The 19,517-nt window shown below is 39.1% G+C and overlaps 1 protein-coding gene across 10 annotated transcripts in view; it reads right to left on the bottom strand.

The window, feature by feature from the left end:
• DOCK7 (dedicator of cytokinesis 7) overlaps positions 1-19,517 on the bottom strand; it is a 106,664-nt gene that overhangs the window by 64,339 nt on the left and 22,808 nt on the right. For all 10 annotated transcript variants that reach the window (XM_074831839.1, XM_074831840.1, XM_074831841.1 and 7 more), the window contains exons 3-14: positions 17,499-17,674; positions 17,235-17,303; positions 14,462-14,591; positions 14,144-14,356; positions 13,662-13,747; positions 11,380-11,446; positions 9,993-10,142; positions 7,961-8,041; positions 5,538-5,703; positions 4,734-4,876; positions 2,412-2,505; positions 679-841 (exon numbers count right to left, since the gene is read on the bottom strand). In XM_074831839.1, the coding sequence (XP_074687940.1) occupies positions 679-841; positions 2,412-2,505; positions 4,734-4,876; positions 5,538-5,703; positions 7,961-8,041; positions 9,993-10,142; positions 11,380-11,446; positions 13,662-13,747; positions 14,144-14,356; positions 14,462-14,591; positions 17,235-17,303; positions 17,499-17,674 (1,538 nt within the window). The remainder of the gene's footprint in view (positions 1-678; positions 842-2,411; positions 2,506-4,733; positions 4,877-5,537; positions 5,704-7,960; positions 8,042-9,992; positions 10,143-11,379; positions 11,447-13,661; positions 13,748-14,143; positions 14,357-14,461; positions 14,592-17,234; positions 17,304-17,498; positions 17,675-19,517) is intronic.

The following is a 19,517-nucleotide window of genomic DNA, read 5'->3' as shown; positions in this document are numbered from 1 at the left end:
AAAATCTGGTTTGTATTTATCTAACTTTTATAACAAGAAGTAATGGATTTGGTGAGTAAATTGGTGAAATTACTCAGCTCAAAAAGACTATTCCACTCAGATGTATGATATCTTCAAAGATACTGTGAAAAAGCTCTAAACGAATAGTGGTACATAATGAAAATAAATCTGCTCCCTGCCTGGGCTTAGTTATAGAAAGCTTATTGTTTTCCAAGATAACTTAGAAAAATTTCTTATCTTCCAGATCTTTGAATTTTTTTTAAGCATTACAAACAAAGAGATTGCTTTGAAATCAAAATGGAAATATGATCAAAGGGCCTATGCATTTTCTTCATTTTTATCTCCCACTTTAAAGAAAAAAAGTCACAGAAAGTGTCAGAAAGTAAGAAAAACAGTAAGAGAATGATGACTTTAGCAGACAGACAAATTAAAAAACCTAAATAAAACTGAAAAGAATTCAACTAAATTTCACTGTGAATTCACAGCCAAGTTTTATGCAAATATGTTTGTCCCTTCACAACCGTGTATTTTCTGCTGTGTCAGTCTAGACTCTTTTTGTGCCTCTGGCACAGCAGATCTATTGATACAGCAAGTTTTGCAATGAAGTAGATAAGGTAGGAATTTCTAGACTTGCCAGTGTCAGGCCCTGAAATGTGAAATGTATTTCAAAACTCTAACCTGTATGTGGTATTTGGAACGTAGACATCCCTGGCAGGAAACTCCAGGATTTCTCTTGTAGGTCTAACTCTGCTGTCTGGGTAAAGTTTGACTTGTAGCAACTCTGGAGTTAGACAATAATGGGGATTCTCTGGAGCTGGAGATATATCTATCTTTAATTGAGCTGTAAGAAGAAAGTGATTTTATTACAATAAACACAAAATTTAAATTAAAAAGCATATTCATGCTTTGTTTCTTTGGGTTAATATTCTATATATTAATTTCATAAACAAACAAATGCTAAATTACAGCCAATGTGGATTTGTTAGAAACAAATAACAGTGATTCAAACTGATATCTAGGGCAATGGGGTACCAGATAACGAGAACCAACAGAAAAGCTGTATCTTAACAAGTCCCAAATGCTTCTTTTAGGCAAGTTGGGGAAATACAGTCTAGATAATATTACTGTGAGGCCCAACTATTGTTAAAAACAATACTCAAAGTCTCATCAGGAATCTTGCCTACCAAACCGGAAGGATACATCAGGAGTTGCTAAAAGCTAATCTGCACCAAGATTGTTGAATATTTTCCTTAGGAAGTCAGCTGACAGTACTGAGAGCACACATTGTTGGTGGTGGCACTGAGGCTGGAATGATTATAAAAATTTGGAAGACGGGAGAGTGGGAGAAATGGCATTGAATGACTAAGGTGAAATATAAGAAGAGCAAAGGATTTATATTAAGAAGGAGAAGCCAAACATACAAACATTTAAAAAAAAAAAAAAATTGGCATGGATCAACTCTGTAGAAAAGAGCTGGGTGACAGCAGTGACAATAAGCCAATGTCCAGAAGAAAGCTACAACTGTTCTAAGAAATATTAGTGCAGTGTCGTGTAAGGCACTGAAGACAAATTAGTCTGCTTTGCTTGGCATGAGGTCTTAGGAGGAGCAGCATAACCAGTTTAGAGCATCATGCTTGAAGAAAAGCATGGACAGATGGAAGAAACTCTAGCAGAGAGTAACAGGCAATTTTAAAATCACAACCTTTTGAGGGAGGATTGAAAAAAAACCTGAGATTGGTTAGGCTACAAAATAGAGGCAAGTAAGAATGAACTAATAACAGCATTTAAGTACTTGAAAGGTTGTGATAACTGCCCTGAGGGCATGACAGACTGTAATCAGATTAATTTGCAGCAAGATAATTTTGCAAAGTTTACTTAGTACCCAACCTCATTACAAGGACAGCTGAGTGCTACGAGAGATGATTTAAGGAAGTGGTAGGATTGCTGTCACTGGAGATTTTTAAGAACAGGTTAAGTAAATATTGTCAGGAATAGCACAGGTCAGGGACCAGTGATGTTTCACTGCTGTTGTGCCAGCGTTTTTATTTCCCTTTCTCAAACAGAGGTGGAGCCTGTTCCTATTAACCAAGTGGGAGCCAGGAGAGAGATCTCCTCTCAGCTAGAGAGTGGTATTTTACTCAGGAAAACAGAGGCTCCTCAGCCCCTGCTGGGTTTAGGGCTTTGGGGTTTGCATCCTCTCCTCACAGAGACTTCTCTCAGTGTGACAGGAGCTGCCTGGGCATGCGTACTAGTGAGAAACCTGCCAAAATGACATCTTTAGTGCTCATGGGATTGCTGCCTATGAATTCTTAGGGTTTCTTCATCTGCTCCCTTATAAGAACTGGGTGGCAATGGGGAAGGACTAACCAAATGCCTTAACACCTGTGAGCCAAAAAGATCTCGTTCAATACCTGTGATAGGTCTCAATCTCCGTAACACTGACGATGGCCGTCTCATGTCAGCAAGGAACTTGTACAAATCTTCATCGCTCAGGCGATCACCCTCCTGTTGGACGTTGGGAAGAAAATCGTTATCCACACAACCCTTCAGGACTGCGAGAGAATGAATAAACATCTAACACTATAGTCTCTTTCCTCTGATATTAAAATGTACCTTCCCAGAGGAAGGTGGTAACATTAACATGCTAAATTACAGTTCATTTCTCCATCCTTTTTCCTTCCTTTTTTCCTTATTAATCATCATGACAGCTGCAGGAACTTCTCATTGAAAACCTTTTCTCTCCCCATCAATATTATCTTTTTCAAAACTGAAAATGGCTGTTAAAAGATTCCCCCAAAATATCCAATTTTTAGCAAGTATAATAGTTTGAAAAAGTATCCGTCATTCAGGTAGTGATCCTCATGCCCTCTCCTCTGCCTTTTCCTTGGTATGAGTCTCAAAGACACTTCACGAGAAGCGTTAAGAAACAGTGGGTAGTGGAAGGACTCTGTTGTCAGTCTTCCTTGTGCCACATTCTAGTAGTTCAGAATTTTGTTCATTTTGGAAATGTTATAGAAAATGTGACTCTGTCACTCTGTAACTATCCAAAAGCAGAAGATATCTGGCAATAAATGTAATAAATCACAGTATGAAAAAAGAAGCAAATGGAAGGAGAAAAACGCTGGGTAGTATTCAATTAATTGTACTCAATGAGAGAAAAGGAAGGGAAAATAAAAAATAAAAGATACGGAAGAATCAGAAAATTAAAATCCTAAATCAACGTTAAGCAATTTTTAAAGGACAGATTAATAAAACAACTGTCTCAAAGTTGTCAAGTGAAAACAACCTTGACAAAGTAAATAAATATATGCTTCTGTAAATCATTACTAACTTAGTGACCAGGTTTGAACGGGTGTATATTACAAAGTGGGCTGCAGAACATGGTCAGTGAAATGGCTGCATTAGCAATGGTGTAATACCTTTTTCTTCTTCCTTTCTACATTTTGGGTGAATACATTGCAGAACTGGATCTTATTAACACCCCAAATAAAAGGAAACTCCTGTGCAGCTCTGTGTCACCAAGACCCCAGAGATACCATTCACAGAGCCCAGTTTCAGTCACACTGAGTTTCAGGAAAGCACAGAGCACCAGAGGTATGAGTCACCTGCCACTTACATGGTTTGCACCAGGATAACTTGATGCCCTTGATGACATTTCTCCTTATTTACACTACTTTATTTAAGAGCAGACTTTGGATGGCTACCCACAGCGAGAGTGGCACGTAACCAAAACAAACAGGAGAAAAAAAAAGGGTTTAACCAGCTTTCAATATATAGGATCTAAATCTTTGTATTCCAAATTGAGAAATCAGTCAAAAAAAAAAAAAAAAATCTGGTTGTACACTATTAAATCCCTTTTTATACACAAAGGTGACATTGAAATAACAATTTTCCTTAACCAGATGTGGCATTAAGCAAATCTTAGCAAAAATTAATGAACTGAAACCATTTTCTAAGCTTAACTAAAAATTTTACTCTGTTTAATCATGTCTTCTACTGCTTCTCAGGAAAACCCCAAGCTCTGGCTAAGAAGAGCTGCCACTCAGCAAAGCAGCGTTGGAAGTAAAATGCTTTGTTTTCTCAAGCATCTCTGGATGTGTCCAGGGAACTGATGCCAACCTCAAATCCCATGGATGAACCTGGTTCTGATGTGTCAATGGAATTGTCTATCACCCAGTGAAACCAAAGGAGTCAACTGACCGTTGTGATAATGGCTATGCAACTCCTAGACTAGGACAAATATCTGGAATACTTTTTGGCACATGCTAACCCAAAGAAGTTATCCTCAGTTTTTGTGAACTTGCTTCTATGAGCAGTTTTCCAAAAAACGTTTACCAGAAGGCCAGGCAGTGATTTTTCCAACCTGGAGCAAAATAAACTGGTGTGCTTCTGGGGAGACCCAGTTCTGTTAGCTGGAGTGGTTAAGTCACTATGCCATGACAATGTTTTATCATTCGAGTCAAAACCAGCTAATAATTTCAAATTCCGTAACGTAATTATTCACAGTAAACTTACTGAAAGAATCCACCAATTGACTGTGGACACACTGCTGGCAGAATTAAGCACGTGATGTAATAAACCCAGTGCTGTTCAAAGATACCCTGTGATCAGGGAGCAGACATTACATGCATTGAAAGCATCACAAACTAATCATTTGGGTCTAAACTGACTTCACATGATCAAATTGCTCCGTCCAAGGAGCAACTCCTTTATTAGATAGCTTCATACAATACCTGTTTAAAGAAGTTTGTCACTGTCAGAGTAGCTGGTCTAAAACTGGTCAAATTGCAAGCCTCATCCCCACTTGTGGTTCTCTCTAATGAACGCCTCCCAACAATACTGGAATTCCGCCTCTCCGACCACGACCCCTTACGTTCTTCAAAAAATAAAAATAAGAGGAAGAATTAAAAGAAAGAAGAAAAACAGTAGTCCCAGAGCCTACTTTGTTCCAACCAGGATTTTCTACACAAGAAGATAGGTGCTGCATTTGGAAATTATGCAATAAGCATGATAGAAGAGGTGGTTATGCTAAGACAATCACACTCCTGAGGCATCAGGAGGCTATGAAGCACAGCTGACTACTTCTGCTCCTCTCACAGCAACCTCACCCCAGTGCCTTACTGCTATTATAAAAGTCTTTATCGTGTGGAGATTTATGTATTTCTCTTGCTCTGAAAGATGATGAAGTTGGCAGTTTTGGGGATGCTGAAGAGCAGTTTCAGATGAGCTATGTGGTTCACAAAGATTAATCCACTCCTTTGGAAAATGTTCATCAGCCTGTAACGCTCTCTCAGTCTTAGAAGCCTGGTTTTAAATAATATAACAGATGGTTTGCTTGTAAAATCCTTGAAAGATAAATTCATTTGTTATCATGGACTTTTCTGTTTTATTTCAACCATGACCCAAGACTATCAGAAGGCCTAGGGCAGTGGGAGGAAAGCGATAAAAGGAACAATGGCAGCTACAGGGTATGAATCAAGACTTCAGTAAACTCTGGATTTATCCAGATTCCCTCATGCAGATGCTGGATACTGTACCTCCTGTGCCAACTTCTACTTCTGTGGAATCTCTTTCCAAACTTCCAGCGCTGCTCACAATGTTCATTAAGTGAATGGCTGTCCAGGCAAAAGGCATTCGATACTTGCCTAGTCTTTGGCAAAACTGTTCTGCCTGGCATTTCAGCTTTTCCAACTTTTCCTTATTCTGTGAAGAAAATGTTCAATCCAAGAGATTAAAAGGAAAGGAATAGGAACAAAGGTTCGTTTAGCAAGATCAGTAAGTAACAATGGTATCTTGTCTAACTGGCAGTGATTTTGTGCTTCAATAGCACCTTCTAGAGGAGGATCATTAGGTGCTACGCAAACGGACTTCTGCTTCACAAAACCACTATCAGGCCAACTGCACCAGACACAGGACAGCATGAGAGAGCAGCCGCCTTCATGCTCTTAAACCTCCCCAGGGAGCTCATCTGCCCACTAGCCTTTCAGGAAAAGCTGAATCTTACTGTATGAAGTCTGAAATGGCCTTTCTTAACGTGATTTTATGCAGCGGGTGCTCAGATCATCTGGAGTTGCATGGGGAACTCAAAACATGCCTCAAACGAGCAGTATCATACTAATTTTGTTGAGGAAAAAAAGGAGTAAGAGAGGACTTTTCCATAATTCAGCATACTAAAGAGCAATTTTTTGCTTTAGAAAGGTTGTTACCTACAGGCCTTTAAGAAGTCCCCAGACAGGGGGCTGGATAACAAGAGAGCTCTGTTGCTCACATTCTTCTAGTTCAGGACATGCTTATGCACCTTGCTGGGAAGGAGATCTTGAAATACCACCTTTTCACCTACATTCCCAAGCGTCCTGAAAATCCAATTCCAAAATTTCACTTAGGCACATGCAAACTTATTGATCACAGGAAATGTAGTTTTTCACTCTTGTTATGTATATACCTGACGTGAAAAATACCCATTTTTCATATTGTGGTGCAGTGAGATAAAGACAGAGAGAGACAAAAATGTGAACTTCTTCAGCTAAAAATACATTAGAACTTTAGGAAGGCAAAACTTTGTCAGCGTTTGATTGAAAACAAGAAAAGAACATCCTAGCTCCTTTGAAAAAAGCATAATGGAAAGCCTCTGATCACTAGAAGGGCTGTCATCTCTCTTTTGCCCTTCATCCAGTCCTCACTATTACCTCTTGATCTTCACTTGGTTCAACCCAATTGTACAAGAAATTAGGAACCATTTCTGAGGCTCAGAAGCACTGCTTCACCTTCTGTGTACCCAAGGTTTTCTTTCCAAGCTCACTTGCACTTACGAACTAGAGTTGTAAAATAACATACAGAGCTCAAGTTAGAGATTTCTCCTTCTGACTGCTAGTAAAATCAGAGATTTGCTATGCTATAACCCCTGTCATACTGGAGAAAGAACTTCAGAAAAACAAATAGTAGACTGTGGGTGAAAAGACTGAGGAAAGGCCATAGTCCAGGTGCCACTGAATTCTGCAAGTGCTACCAGCATTCCTGTTTGCTTCTGAACCTACCAAACCTGACATTTCCACCCAAACTCCAAGGCACTACAACAAGCAACCAGCTGCCAACAGCAGAGAGTAAGATGGCATTCTTCCCTGTGGGGAAACCTCTGCTTTCAGTCCTGCAAGGAGACAGGTTGCATTTAAACATGTGAAGGAAAGACAAAGAATCAGTGAAATTGGGGCAGGTCTATGGCATCCACTGCACTTTTAGACGCCCAGGACTTTAATGCACAGGACAATGCTCAAACCATTGAAGGCAGGAATTAAAGGAATGCTGTTAATGAGAAAAAACAAACACTAAAGTATAAAAATTTAAAATTACCCTTCCTACATGTAAAAAGGACAGCTTCATCCTGCTGTTGAGGGCAGCTCTTCTTTACAATATTAGGAAAAAGAAAAATCAGCAGAAAATAGCAGAAAAAAAGAACGAAAAATGCACTGCAATTCAAAACTAGGCCTGATGGAGAACCTCTATATTTCATCCACTTTATAACCCTTCTAGAGGAAGGTAGAGGTACTGTGATGGGGTTAAGCTGCAGAAGCAATGGAAAAGTTGAAATTTTACTGCAAATTCACATCAAAGGCTGCCTTCACTTGACCCAGCTACAAGCACACAGATGATCCTTTGGGAAAGGGAATCACAGATGACTGAGCTTGATGGTAACCACACATCTCCCCTGTCAGCTACAAAAACTGATGACCTTTAACTACTCTACCCCAATAAGGCATCAAGATTCAGGGGTCTCTGACTCTTTTTTGGCCTTTAGAATTTGACTAGATTCTTAATTAAAAATGGAACCTTTTAAGGACAGGAACAGTATCAATGGCTGTTAAGTCGTAGGTAAAAGAAAATAATGTATGTTTAATTTGTTAATAACAAAATGCCTTAAAGTGTTTGTGGCCAAATATAATCAAAACATCAGAAAAATTCTTACCTTTGCAGCATCAGATTCTTTAAAAATCATATAAGGCTCTGCACACTCCCCAATATCTCCCTGCTGTAATACTTTTTCCAGCTGAGAAGGGAAAATGAACCATTATAAGGACACGTATCCAGCAAGGATTGTTAAATTAAACACTGGGAAGCAAAAACATTCTTTCAAAAGAGTTAAAGCTTGATTTCCCTTTGTGAGTCAGGGAACAAGCACTGCACTCAGGTTGTTAGAACCAATAAGTTCCCAGATCTCCAGCTATAACTGAATCACAAGTGTAAAATATAGGTTCAAAGGGAACATATACCACTTCACTCTGGTTTGATCTGTTCTAGAGCCACTTTCAGCTCATTTTTAAGGTCTTAAAGACAGCTTACACTGTCTTCAGCATCATCTTTTCAGAATTCTGTTCTTATTTATGTTCTCCATATTAAGGTCCTATTGCAGCAGCACAAAAAGCTGACTCAGATGTGCTCACCTAAAACAAGCGCTACTTTAAATCAGTGGGTTTTCAAATCAAATAATGAAATAATCAAATAATTAAAGTTAGCCAAAGAGTAGATGCTTGCTTCTGAAGTCTCCGAGTAACACAAAACTGCTTAACACTCAGTTTCTGATAGAAATATCTTCCCTATCACATGCACGAAGACTTGCTTCTTTCAGAAGCATCCTGGCCCTCCCTCCCACGCCCGCTACTCTGCACATGCTGTTATAAGATTAGAATATCTTTAAACTTCTCCCATGCTTATAAAGTGCCATTCATACTTGTCTATTAGTAGAACTCCACGAGGCTACCACAATATAAAGAATAAAACTACTTTCCGTCAAATCTTGCACTCCCTGGTGAGTTCATGCTAGAAATACCAGCTGTCTGAAAAGTGGTTTCCCAGAGATTAGACCCATGTGAAAATTCATGGGGTAAGGCATGTAATGCACCCATCTTATTTATCCCTGACTATATCCTTTCCATCATCAAATGCAAAAATCACCTAAGCCACCAGCTGCCCTTGGATCACTGGTTTCACCAGCACTAACGTGCAGTCACAAGATCTTTCAGACAAATCCCCATCTCATAAATATGGGGTTCTCTCTTCCTCATATCTTGTAAAAATCAGAAGAGCGACTACGTGTGCACAGGGAGAACGTGATTTTCAGAAGGAATTCAGAATACCAAAAATTGGAGATCAGAATATGCTCCAACACTAGTGAAAGCCTTATTCTCACCTAGGACTGTTCTGTCATGCCACAAAGCCTTAATTAATTTTCAAAAGCTTATTCCTCACATAATAAGCGGTTCATGAAGAACTTGCACGCACCTCAGTCAACAGGCTTCTCAAAACACAGCGCTTAGCTAGCAGGCAATCACTGCCTGTGAACTGAAAACATGTATTGAACTTCTCTTTTTTACAACAGGATGATTTTGATGCAGAGGCCAGCCAAAAAAACTGATTCAAATGCCAATCTGAACTAGTAACATTTGTGCACTCATTGAATCAAATGAAAGAAGAGAAAATAACTTTTATCTTTGTATATTTTATTCCAGGAGTGACCAATGTGGCATTTTATTTCAGTTACAGATCTCACTCTCTTAGCAATTTCAATTCTTAGAGACATTTGAAAATCTGGCTTAAGGGCATATATCATTTTTGAAATCAAGATTCAGATCAATATATATTTTTAAATCACTCACTTATCCATCATCTTAAGGAGTCAGCACATTGTTTCATATGAAAACCAAGGTCAAGCCCCAGAAAGCTGCTCTATATCAAGCAAACCTTTGTGCTCTTTTCAGTTTCTCCAGTAATACAACAATGCGTATCTCCACTGAACTGTTTCTGTTACAACGGAACTTAATGTACTAACTAAGAAAACCTGAAACAAAACAGAATTCTGTGCTGCCGGTGCTTACGGTTTTGAGAATCTAATTCCGCTCTCCAAATGTAAATAAGAAGTCAACTAGTCAGCCAGGCTTGTATTTTATTTTAAATAGAAAACAAGAGACAATAATAATTCAAATTTCTCTGGCATTTCTTACCTTTATTACCAGAAAGACATCTTGAGAGGGGTAAGTGATAGAAAAGATGGCAGATCTGGCCAGCGTGGATATAGCAGCAGGGGGGACATGTGGACGAAGCATTCCCTTCATTTGTTCAGAGTTTAAATCAAAGTAGAAATTTTCTGAAATCTAAGGAAGAAATGGGGTAGCTTCAAACATTAGTTATAATTCTTATTATTAGTAAACTCTTCATAAACACAACAGACAATTTCAAAACACAAGTAAAAACTACCAACTATGCCCCCTTTTAAACCATGTATAAAAAGAAAAAAAAATGCCTTTTCATTAAGAAATCAAGGCAGGACGGTGGGAAAGGACAAAGGGGATGGAGCAAACAGTACACACTACCTATAAAATTTCCTCCAGCTCATGTAGTTCCATCACAGGAGTAGGAATTACAATTGCTGTCTGAATTGAAAGTATCAAAGTATCAAAATAGAACATTATCTTTAAGATCATCCACAGAAAAAGAAAAAAACTACACATCTTGAAAGACAGACAGTGAGCTTTCTACACTGAAACACCAAACCCTCGACCGTATCAAGGCTTCAAAGCCAAAATGAATGTGAGCTGGTTATCAACACCAGAGGTCACTAAAGAACTTACTACGTTAGAGAAAAAAAAATGGAGTAATGAGATGATAAAATTGGCTTATGAAATGTGATTTAAATATTAAACAAAGTTCACATAATATTCCACATACTCTCATCTACATAACTTAAAACTCGATGCATTAAATTCAAGTCTTAAAGAGATAAATGTCAAAATGCATATTTTTAACATTTTTCTCTCTACTACTGCTAATATCTTGAATTAGGAAAACTAAGAGACTCTTCAAATATTAAATACAGAACATAAATAGGGGAATAAATGTATTTTGCATTTCCTATAACTTACATCTTGAAAAGACTCCTCAGTTTTGTTTAGATTTTAGCAATTTTAGCATGTATGACTTTCTTCTGCATTATTAAAATGTTACTTGGACACATACCATGCTGAATCACGAAAAAGACATTAAGAAAGTCATAAAAACTTAATCTAAATAAAAGGTTTCAGTTACTTGAGTTCTCTCTGGGGAAGAGACTTTTGAAAGCCAAGATTGGACGATATATATATTCTGATTTCAGGCACTCACGTATTAGATAATATTTTTAGAAAAGTGGTTATACTTCAACTGTTTTACTAAGCAGAGGAAGAACACACAAGATAGTTCACAAAATGCTTTCATCATTCTTCCAACCAGGACAGAACCACTGTCTTCATAAAGCTTTGTTTCCAGAATTAACTCCTCCCTTTTTTTTTTTTTTAAGTACAGGTTTGTAATGCTTCGGTGGAAATGTCATCACTCAAGTAATTAAAAACCTACCTTTTTCTTTTCTTTAACATCATACAAAGCCAAACTTGCAAAAATGGGCTCAATTTCTATTTCAAATCTTGAAAGAAAGAAACAGAAAATCAGTTGACTTGCATTTTGTAAGAAAGAATAACCTACCCCCCTCTCCAAATCCTTCCTACGTAAGGTGACGGCTGACCACTGTTAAGCCGAGGTGTCAGGAACAGCTGAGCCAACCTAAGAGCTTGCTCCTGCTGAAAAAAGAGGTCTCGCTCTCCCATTTCCCCCCCACTCCTCTGCATTGCCTCTGCTCCCTTCCACCAGGACGCACACTGGTGCTCCCTGAACCTTCTAAAAGCCGTTTCAACACACTGACCCAACAGAAAGGTTGGCTACAGCGTCACAGGACATAAAATATAATTCTACAAATGCTTTTATCTTCTTCAAGCGTCATTCAAAAGCTAAGCAAAGCAATCTAATAGCTTTCCTAAAGGGAAAGGAATTATGAATTGGGATAGCTGGACCACTTAGCTCCTCTGATTACCCTGAGAAGCTGCCCTATATGTGCTAATTTACTATGCTGACCTGTTGGTATGGCTAAATGGCTGACCACTCCTCTCAGCGTTACTGACCAGAAAGCTCCTTCCTGTGGAGAGTCAGGGACAGCTATTCTGCATTTTTCAACATTTCACTTTTGTCAGAAAACACCAAGATCTCAAAAACTCTCCTCAAAAAGGCATTAAGTCTTTCAGAACAACTGTTATCAAGTACTCATGATAACTGAAACACTTCCAATGAAAACACTAACCTACCAAATTGAGCTAAACTCATCGTTAACTCACCTGGGAAGTTAAAGAAGGAAAAAAACATTAAAAACTTGTCCCTGCACCAAAGCGAGCAGGAACTGAACCACCATTCTCCCGTCTGCACAGCCTCTCCATGAAACTAATGCCCAATCCATGGTGGGATCTCCCAGAACCCAGCCCTCACACAGAGCTCTCAGCTTTTCAGCCCAGAGAGAACATCATCATACAAGACTGCATCATCAAACAGGTATTTTCTTTAGTTTTGCATCAAAGGGGAGATTAACCTGAAGATGACCCTGCTTAGGTCATCCTACCACTATGGTAATCCTTTTGGTTTACCCACATTTCTGCTTGGACTGAAAAACTCCCTGGGGAAGAGACTTCATACTTCTCTTAGTGCCACAAAGGTAGCACTATCTTGAGCGCTAGCTCTTACAACCAAGTACAGTTTCAGAGATTACTGTGGTACACAAACAAGCATGTACTTGGGCAGATTTGCTATAAATTTACAGTCAACAAGAGATGCTCAAAATAGCAGAAATCATTAATATCCAGCATTTAAGTTATTTATGCTAAAGACACCATCCTTTGGAGAGGAAGCTCCACTGCTACTGCGTATTATGTTGTTCCAGTTCATAAAAGGCAGCAAAATCAGTTCATCTCTATGGCTATATTAGGTCCTGGAGTACTCTACAAGCAGGAGATATGTCCCACACATATATCTCAGTTATGAGCTGCAATGTAGTCTAACTGGAGCTCTCTAATAAGAAGGGTTGACCTAACTGAGGACACAGAAGATGAATACAGCAGTGTGGAAAATCAGTTTTGTACTTTATTTCTCCAAGGGAATAACAGTAAAATTTTACCTTGTGTTATTAGAGAAGAGTTATAGGCAATGAACCAGCTGCAGGTAACCCTATATTCAGGAGCTCCACTTCATTAAACTTGTTTAACAGGTTTCTATTCCTCCAGTTAATGCTTGCTAAGTATATAAAGTCTTCACTCTTAAAGGGACACAGTCAAGGTTGTTGAGCCTAAACTTCGGCTAATCTTTGGTTGTCTTATGTTTTAAGGCTTAAGCATTTTTAAACTTTTTTTTTTTCACTGCTCTTAAACATCCCTGTTACAGAGCTGACCACCAATGGCCAACTTCAGAGCCCCAAACGAGCGCAGCACAGCGCAGCTTGTGTGCTAGCATCATGGAACAGGTATAGCTACAGACTGGCTGCAAAGCAGCACAGAGAAAAGCCAAGGAAGGTGAATATTTTCTGTGTCACACCAATATGAAGAAAGTCTTGAAGATAAAACTGTCTGTTGCTCCGTACTGTGTAACTTGTCCTTCACAGAACTAACCTTTAAGCCTAAGACCAAACCAAACAATGTTACATCCCTTCAAGAGTAATAAACAGATGCACGTGGATACAAGATACATCAGGATGTATGCGGATACAAGAGCAGATTTAAATTCTCAGTCTCTGTAATGCAGCTGTCTGTTGGAGTGATACTTACTTAAGGGACAAACACTTCACCAGGAGTCTTTGGCCAAAGTGTTCTTTGGGTACTTCAGGGATACTAAGTCGTTCTATAGGCTCCTCCTGAAATTAGAGACACACCACTTGTACAAACCCACTAACAGCGTTATGAAGCAAACTTATGTATCACTTTTTTCTTTTAAGACACTAACACCAATTTAATTCAAGGTTTACCAGCACATTGCATTCATCACCAGCTATAAATATGCTAAATTAAATCCCTTTAATATTTCTACATTACAAGGGATTGCATAACTATAATGGAAAGCCAATCTTCAGAAAGTCATCTCTATGGCAAGACAATATGCTAAAAAACATGTCACCCACAAAACAGCTAAGGTTCTCATGGACATTAAACACAGGTGATCTTAACTCCTTTAAATCCGTGGCAGACTGACAAATTTCACATTCCCTATATCCTTAATTTTTTCAGTCTCACTCACAGGTATATAGAAATACCTCATCTGGTGCTGGATGTAGTGCAAAAAGCTCCTTATGCCTACTGGACTTCCTCTGGTCTTCATTGTGGTGGTCAATCTCTTCATTTGGGGTTCGGTCCAGTAGGTTTGGGAGAAGGGCATCTGGAAGGGAGTTCTTCAGATCAAAAATACTGCATGCCCAGCTGCCCCGGGGAGTATCGTCAATTGACATTGAACGTCGTTTAAGGTCATCCTGAGATTCAAAAATTAAAAGCAACTTATAATGAGAAAGGCCCTGCACTTTTAAAATGCGACTACAAATTAGGTTTTATGTAGTAAGGTTTTACAGGTACATTACTTGTTCATCCTGGTAACTGTTGCCATCTGGAGCTTCGTCAGACTCAAAGATCTGTTTGGGGAGTCCCTTTTGCCTCTCCTTCTGTTTGTCTAAGGTGTTGGGATTAAATCCAGTTCCCAGCTTGTGATATCTGAAAACAAAGCATTTCAAATGCATTCTTAGCACCCTTTTTAACCCCAAACCCAGAAGCAGCATCACAGAACAAACCCAGTATTATCAGTGTGGGTCCTCTCAAAGCATAAACTGCTCTCTGCAAACAGTATTTCCAGTCACCCTCCACTGTAGCTGGGTAATAATCCAACAACCAGTATTGCAGTACTACAATGTGACTCTGTTCAACTACAAAGCAACCCTGGGTGATGTCAAAAGAAGTATTATCAATGGCCAGTTAAGGTCATCGTCAAATGTGTGACTGTAATGCCAAGCTTAAAACAGGCCAAGAACATGAGGGTTGAAGGCCAGCCGCTCTGCTGGAGCAAGAACTGACTTGGAGCAGACAATATTAATAACTTGAAAACCAAACCACCAACTTTGGGTAAACTGTATGAAGCACAGAAGTCCTGAGCATCTCTGGAACACATGACCTTCCAACCCCAACATGAGCATCTTCCCATAGCGTCTTTAGAAGCAGAATCGGGTCCCTCAGAGCCTTCCAGGGTGTAAGAGTGCTTGTTAGTAAACAGTCTGACTACTGTTGCTGACAAGATTAGATCTCTTTGACTAACAAATTTTCAAGTACCAAATGGCACTGTGTCTATATTTGCACACACATATGGCCAGAGCCACGGTCTCCTTACAATATGCGCTCTAAGTCAGTTCCCAAAGTAGTGCTGGGGTCACATCTAGAATTAATTGTTCTTAACTCCCCTGTTACCAAAGTTAACACAGAAGGACGCACAGACATGTGAAAACCATGGGCGTGCTAGGAGTGAATAACGAAAGGGAGGATGAAAAGGAGGAGAGCATTTTCCTTGCTAGGTTATAATTCCTGAGAGCTGAACAATATGTTCTGTATAACCCTCACCTGGGGTGTCTGCATTTCAATCACAGCTCCACCAACAAGTGTAAATTCATTCTAAACCAGACCTGACTTCAGAGGTACTTGTGATCATTGCTATATTCAGTCTAATGTACAGAAATTATGCCATAAGGTTGAAATAAGAATATGCTGTTGTTTTTTCAGGTCAGTGAAGAAAACTTATTTACCTTTTCCAATACCATTAAACTAATCACTGAAGGGATGAATTTGCCTGCCCCAAAACACATTTTGGTTACGAAGAACTGTAGACAGAGATTGATATAAAGATTACTTCCCCTGGAGTGGGGGAGAGAGAAGGATAGCACATCAGAAGTCGTGTTCTTCTAAAGCTAGAAGAGCTGGATTTTTTGCCCCCCGAGCTAGCCAAAGCACTTGTAACCATCCAATAGGATGGATTAAGAAAAACCTGTTAGCATCCTTACTTGAAAAACAATTTAATCCTTCCCAGCCAGGCTTCTGGTTTCTTCCCCTGCTCCAGCAGTAATCCTTCTGTTTCTACCCAGCCCACTGCCACAATTTTATCCAAGTAAAAATTGCTATAAATGCTTATCGAAGTGTCTCTCCTCCTCTAAAGGGGCAAGACAACCTTTGACTGTAGTTCAACAATCACTCATCACACCTTCAAACCCACTCAGGCAACTGTGATGTCTCCATGCCTACCCTGACACAGAACTCAACCTGCAGCTGATCTGCACAGGACAGAAAGCTCCACTGGCAACTAAAGCTCCTCAGTAAAGCCAGGCACTCCAGAGACCAGCAAAAGTCGCTGAGAAACCAAGAGGTGTGCTGGCTGGGTGGGTCACAGTGCCCAAGTCTACTCTGCCCACAAAGGCTGGGAGTTAATAAAGCACCTCTCTCTCAGGTTTCTTTCTGGGTGGGTTGGTTTTTTTTGGTATGAGATTACAAGACACATTTTTATTAGGTCATCTTAGCACTGCAAAGCATATCTTCAGCATCCCCTGAAGTGGTTCTCAGGACAACATTAAACCAGTGAATTGTAGCAACTGCCACAAGGGCAGAGCTGTAGATGTAGTCAAGTCATTTGTAGGTGATGCACATCACATGGATCACTTACTCCTTGACAGTAGCTCTTGAAGTCATCAGACTTTCAATCATCCGAGTGTATGTTCCAAGTAGAGCTACTCAGAAACCTTCCTGCTAATTCGCATAAATTAATCAATGCATGCACATTCTCTAAACTGTTAACTCATTACGTAAATGCTGTGGTAGTTCAAAAATATTAACAATTATTTGCTTAAATTATGTACTTTCTCAAAGTCTCTTTAGGAACAAATGAATGTTGCAGAGGGCACCTTATATACTAGGTGGTTGTGCCTGCACATAAATCTTACATCATTACAAAATTAATGCAACTTCTCTCTAAAAAGAGCTAAAAACGTATGGAACAAAGGAACAAACAAATGCTGACAGTAATTTTACTTGGTCGCACTCCCTAATTTCACTACCATTCTAAAGGAGCAACCGTTGACTAAAGTGGTCTAGATTTTCAAAAATGCCCCAAGGGCTTTTTATGTCTGAGATCTAATTTTCAAAACACAAAGCATCATTTCAGCTAAATACAAAGCATCAGTTCAGCTGAGCTGGGCAATTAAAAGCCAGGGCACATGGAATCAGTAGCCAGGACAATAATTTTTGAGCCTCCTCACACCAGCTAGCCATCCTGCAAAAATTTAAGTATGAAATCAAGCTGACAAATACCACAGGGGAACTCACTTTCTGTTCACAATCGCCCAGTCTTCCGTGTAACTTCTTACACAGTCCCTCACATGAGGGTCCATCTCACTGTTAAAAGAATAAAAACAAACACCTTCAAAATCACAGGCATGATAATGACTTCTTAAACACACACACTTCAAGCAGGTTTGCATTTACTCTTTCAGGCATTTACAGACAAAAATTCCAGGCTTCAGTCTTGCAGATACTTAAATCCAGAACAATTAATTCCCTTGAGCGAGGTGTCACCCCGTCACCTCCTACCTCTCTTCAGGCACAGCCGACACAAGCGTTCGACATTCTCGGGGAGTGTACACAACCTCGATATCATCGGGAGGAAACTCAAGCAAGTCTCTCAGGGGCCCAGACTCCACCGCAATGGGGTGTGTAATAAGGTAATCCTCCAACTCAACTGGGTCCACTGCTTCTGTAAGCGGTACCTGGGAAAAAACAAGCAATGGAAGGGTCTTAAAACAGCAAAAAAGAAAAAAAAAAAAAAATCACATGCACGTGTTCTACCTTGTTTTTTAAGACAGCTCTTCTGCCTTGTTGAAGGAACTTGATCTAATATCAGACAATAATTAATCTTAGTGGTGTTAACCCTAGCTAATACACATCACAAAGCTATTTTTCATGTCTTATCTTTTATCTGATATTTCTCTGGGTATTTCTATGATGCATGCCACCGTCATCTAAAAAAATACAAACTAAAAAAAAAAAAAAAAAAGGATTTTCATCTGTTTTCAGTTTGCACCAAAAGAAAATTCTGCACTTAATTTCCCATGTGTTGACTTTGGATTTGTTTTTACCATGCTCTCATCACAAAAGGAACCTTCACCCTGATCCAAGATGCAAGAACCCTTTCACCCTCAGACACGGCCCCCAGACAGGAATCCAGGGCAGGGGCTGATTTACCAGGAACTCAGAAAGCCACAGCTCTCTAAAGACTAACATTATTTTGAATTAAACCACTTCTCTGGGGAACGCAAAACACAATGTTTGTCTACCACAGGTACAAATTTAACCCTGATATTAGGACCATCTTCTCCCTGATATTAGGACCTCTAGTGCCATGATGACTCTGCCCAAGCCAGGAAGGGACACTGCTCTAAATAAAATGGAAGCTTAAAAAGCATCTTTACTGGGCACAAAGGTTGCACCCAAAGCACAAGGAGTGACTGAACAAACACACATGCGGGAAAACAGTAGATTTCATTGGCACTGCTGATCTCACCGTACTGAAAAAAGTGAGCTTCTTTTAGATACACAGAAAATTACATAAACTGGATACATACTCCCATTGCATAACTGTCTTTTTACATATGTATATTACATAAATACATATATATATTCTGATATGAGATCATTATGCTATGAGGCTGTACATAAACATAGACATTAAGAAAATGAAATGCTAAAAACAAGGTTTGAGGAACCTGTCTCTACAGCAACTGACAGATTTCCTAGAATTCCCTGGCACATCCCAGCAAGGCTGAATGGTTTAATATGAGTCACAAAAACACATCAAAATTCAGCAATTTTTCTCTACTACTTCCTCTTTCCTGTCATCCAGACAATTTCTGTGGGACAGGGAACGATCCTGTAGCTTGTCTTCTGTTGCAGATGACTTTAAAAAGAACATTTAGTACTCAAGTTTTAAATGTGCTTCTCAAAAAAAATGCTATACTAATCTCAAATTCCAGTTTTTAAACTTCTATTGCCAAAACATTCTGAAATGAATCAACTTTTTATTCAAGAAAAAAGACTTGGCTAACACAGAGGGTATTGAAAGAATCTCTCCTACCACAGCCAACTTCAATGAATAATGCAATTTTCTTAAAATACAGAAGGCAAATCCTTCAGCAGAAAAATGCTGTGACTCCAGCGAAGTCAGGCGAGTTAGACGAGATGACTTCACACCAGATAAGAATCTGGTCCACCAAAAAAATATGATGTCTATAAACTCAGTATTTAGTTCTGCAATTTAGGTAAAAGATACAAATTAATTTCTGTATAAAGAAATGCACCATCATCATCTATTTAACTCTGACCCCATAACCTTTTTTCCATTTCTAATCCTGAACTCTTGAAATGAACTTGAAGTATGTTCATGATGAACTTAAATGTACTTAAAGTATGTGCTTTGGAGAACTTTTGAAAATACAAACCAGATACTTTTGACTGTTTTCATCGCTGCAAAACTCACAATGAGCAGAACTTGTCATTGCTCTTTCCCACATTACAGTTAACATGTCATCACCTCACACTATCTGTTTCTTACAT

Source organism: Strix aluco, chromosome 8 (assembly GCF_031877795.1).
Source record: "Strix aluco isolate bStrAlu1 chromosome 8, bStrAlu1.hap1, whole genome shotgun sequence".
In the NCBI taxonomy this organism is placed as follows: Eukaryota; Metazoa; Chordata; class Aves; order Strigiformes; family Strigidae; genus Strix; species Strix aluco.
This window is presented reverse-complemented; position numbering and strand designations above follow the sequence as displayed.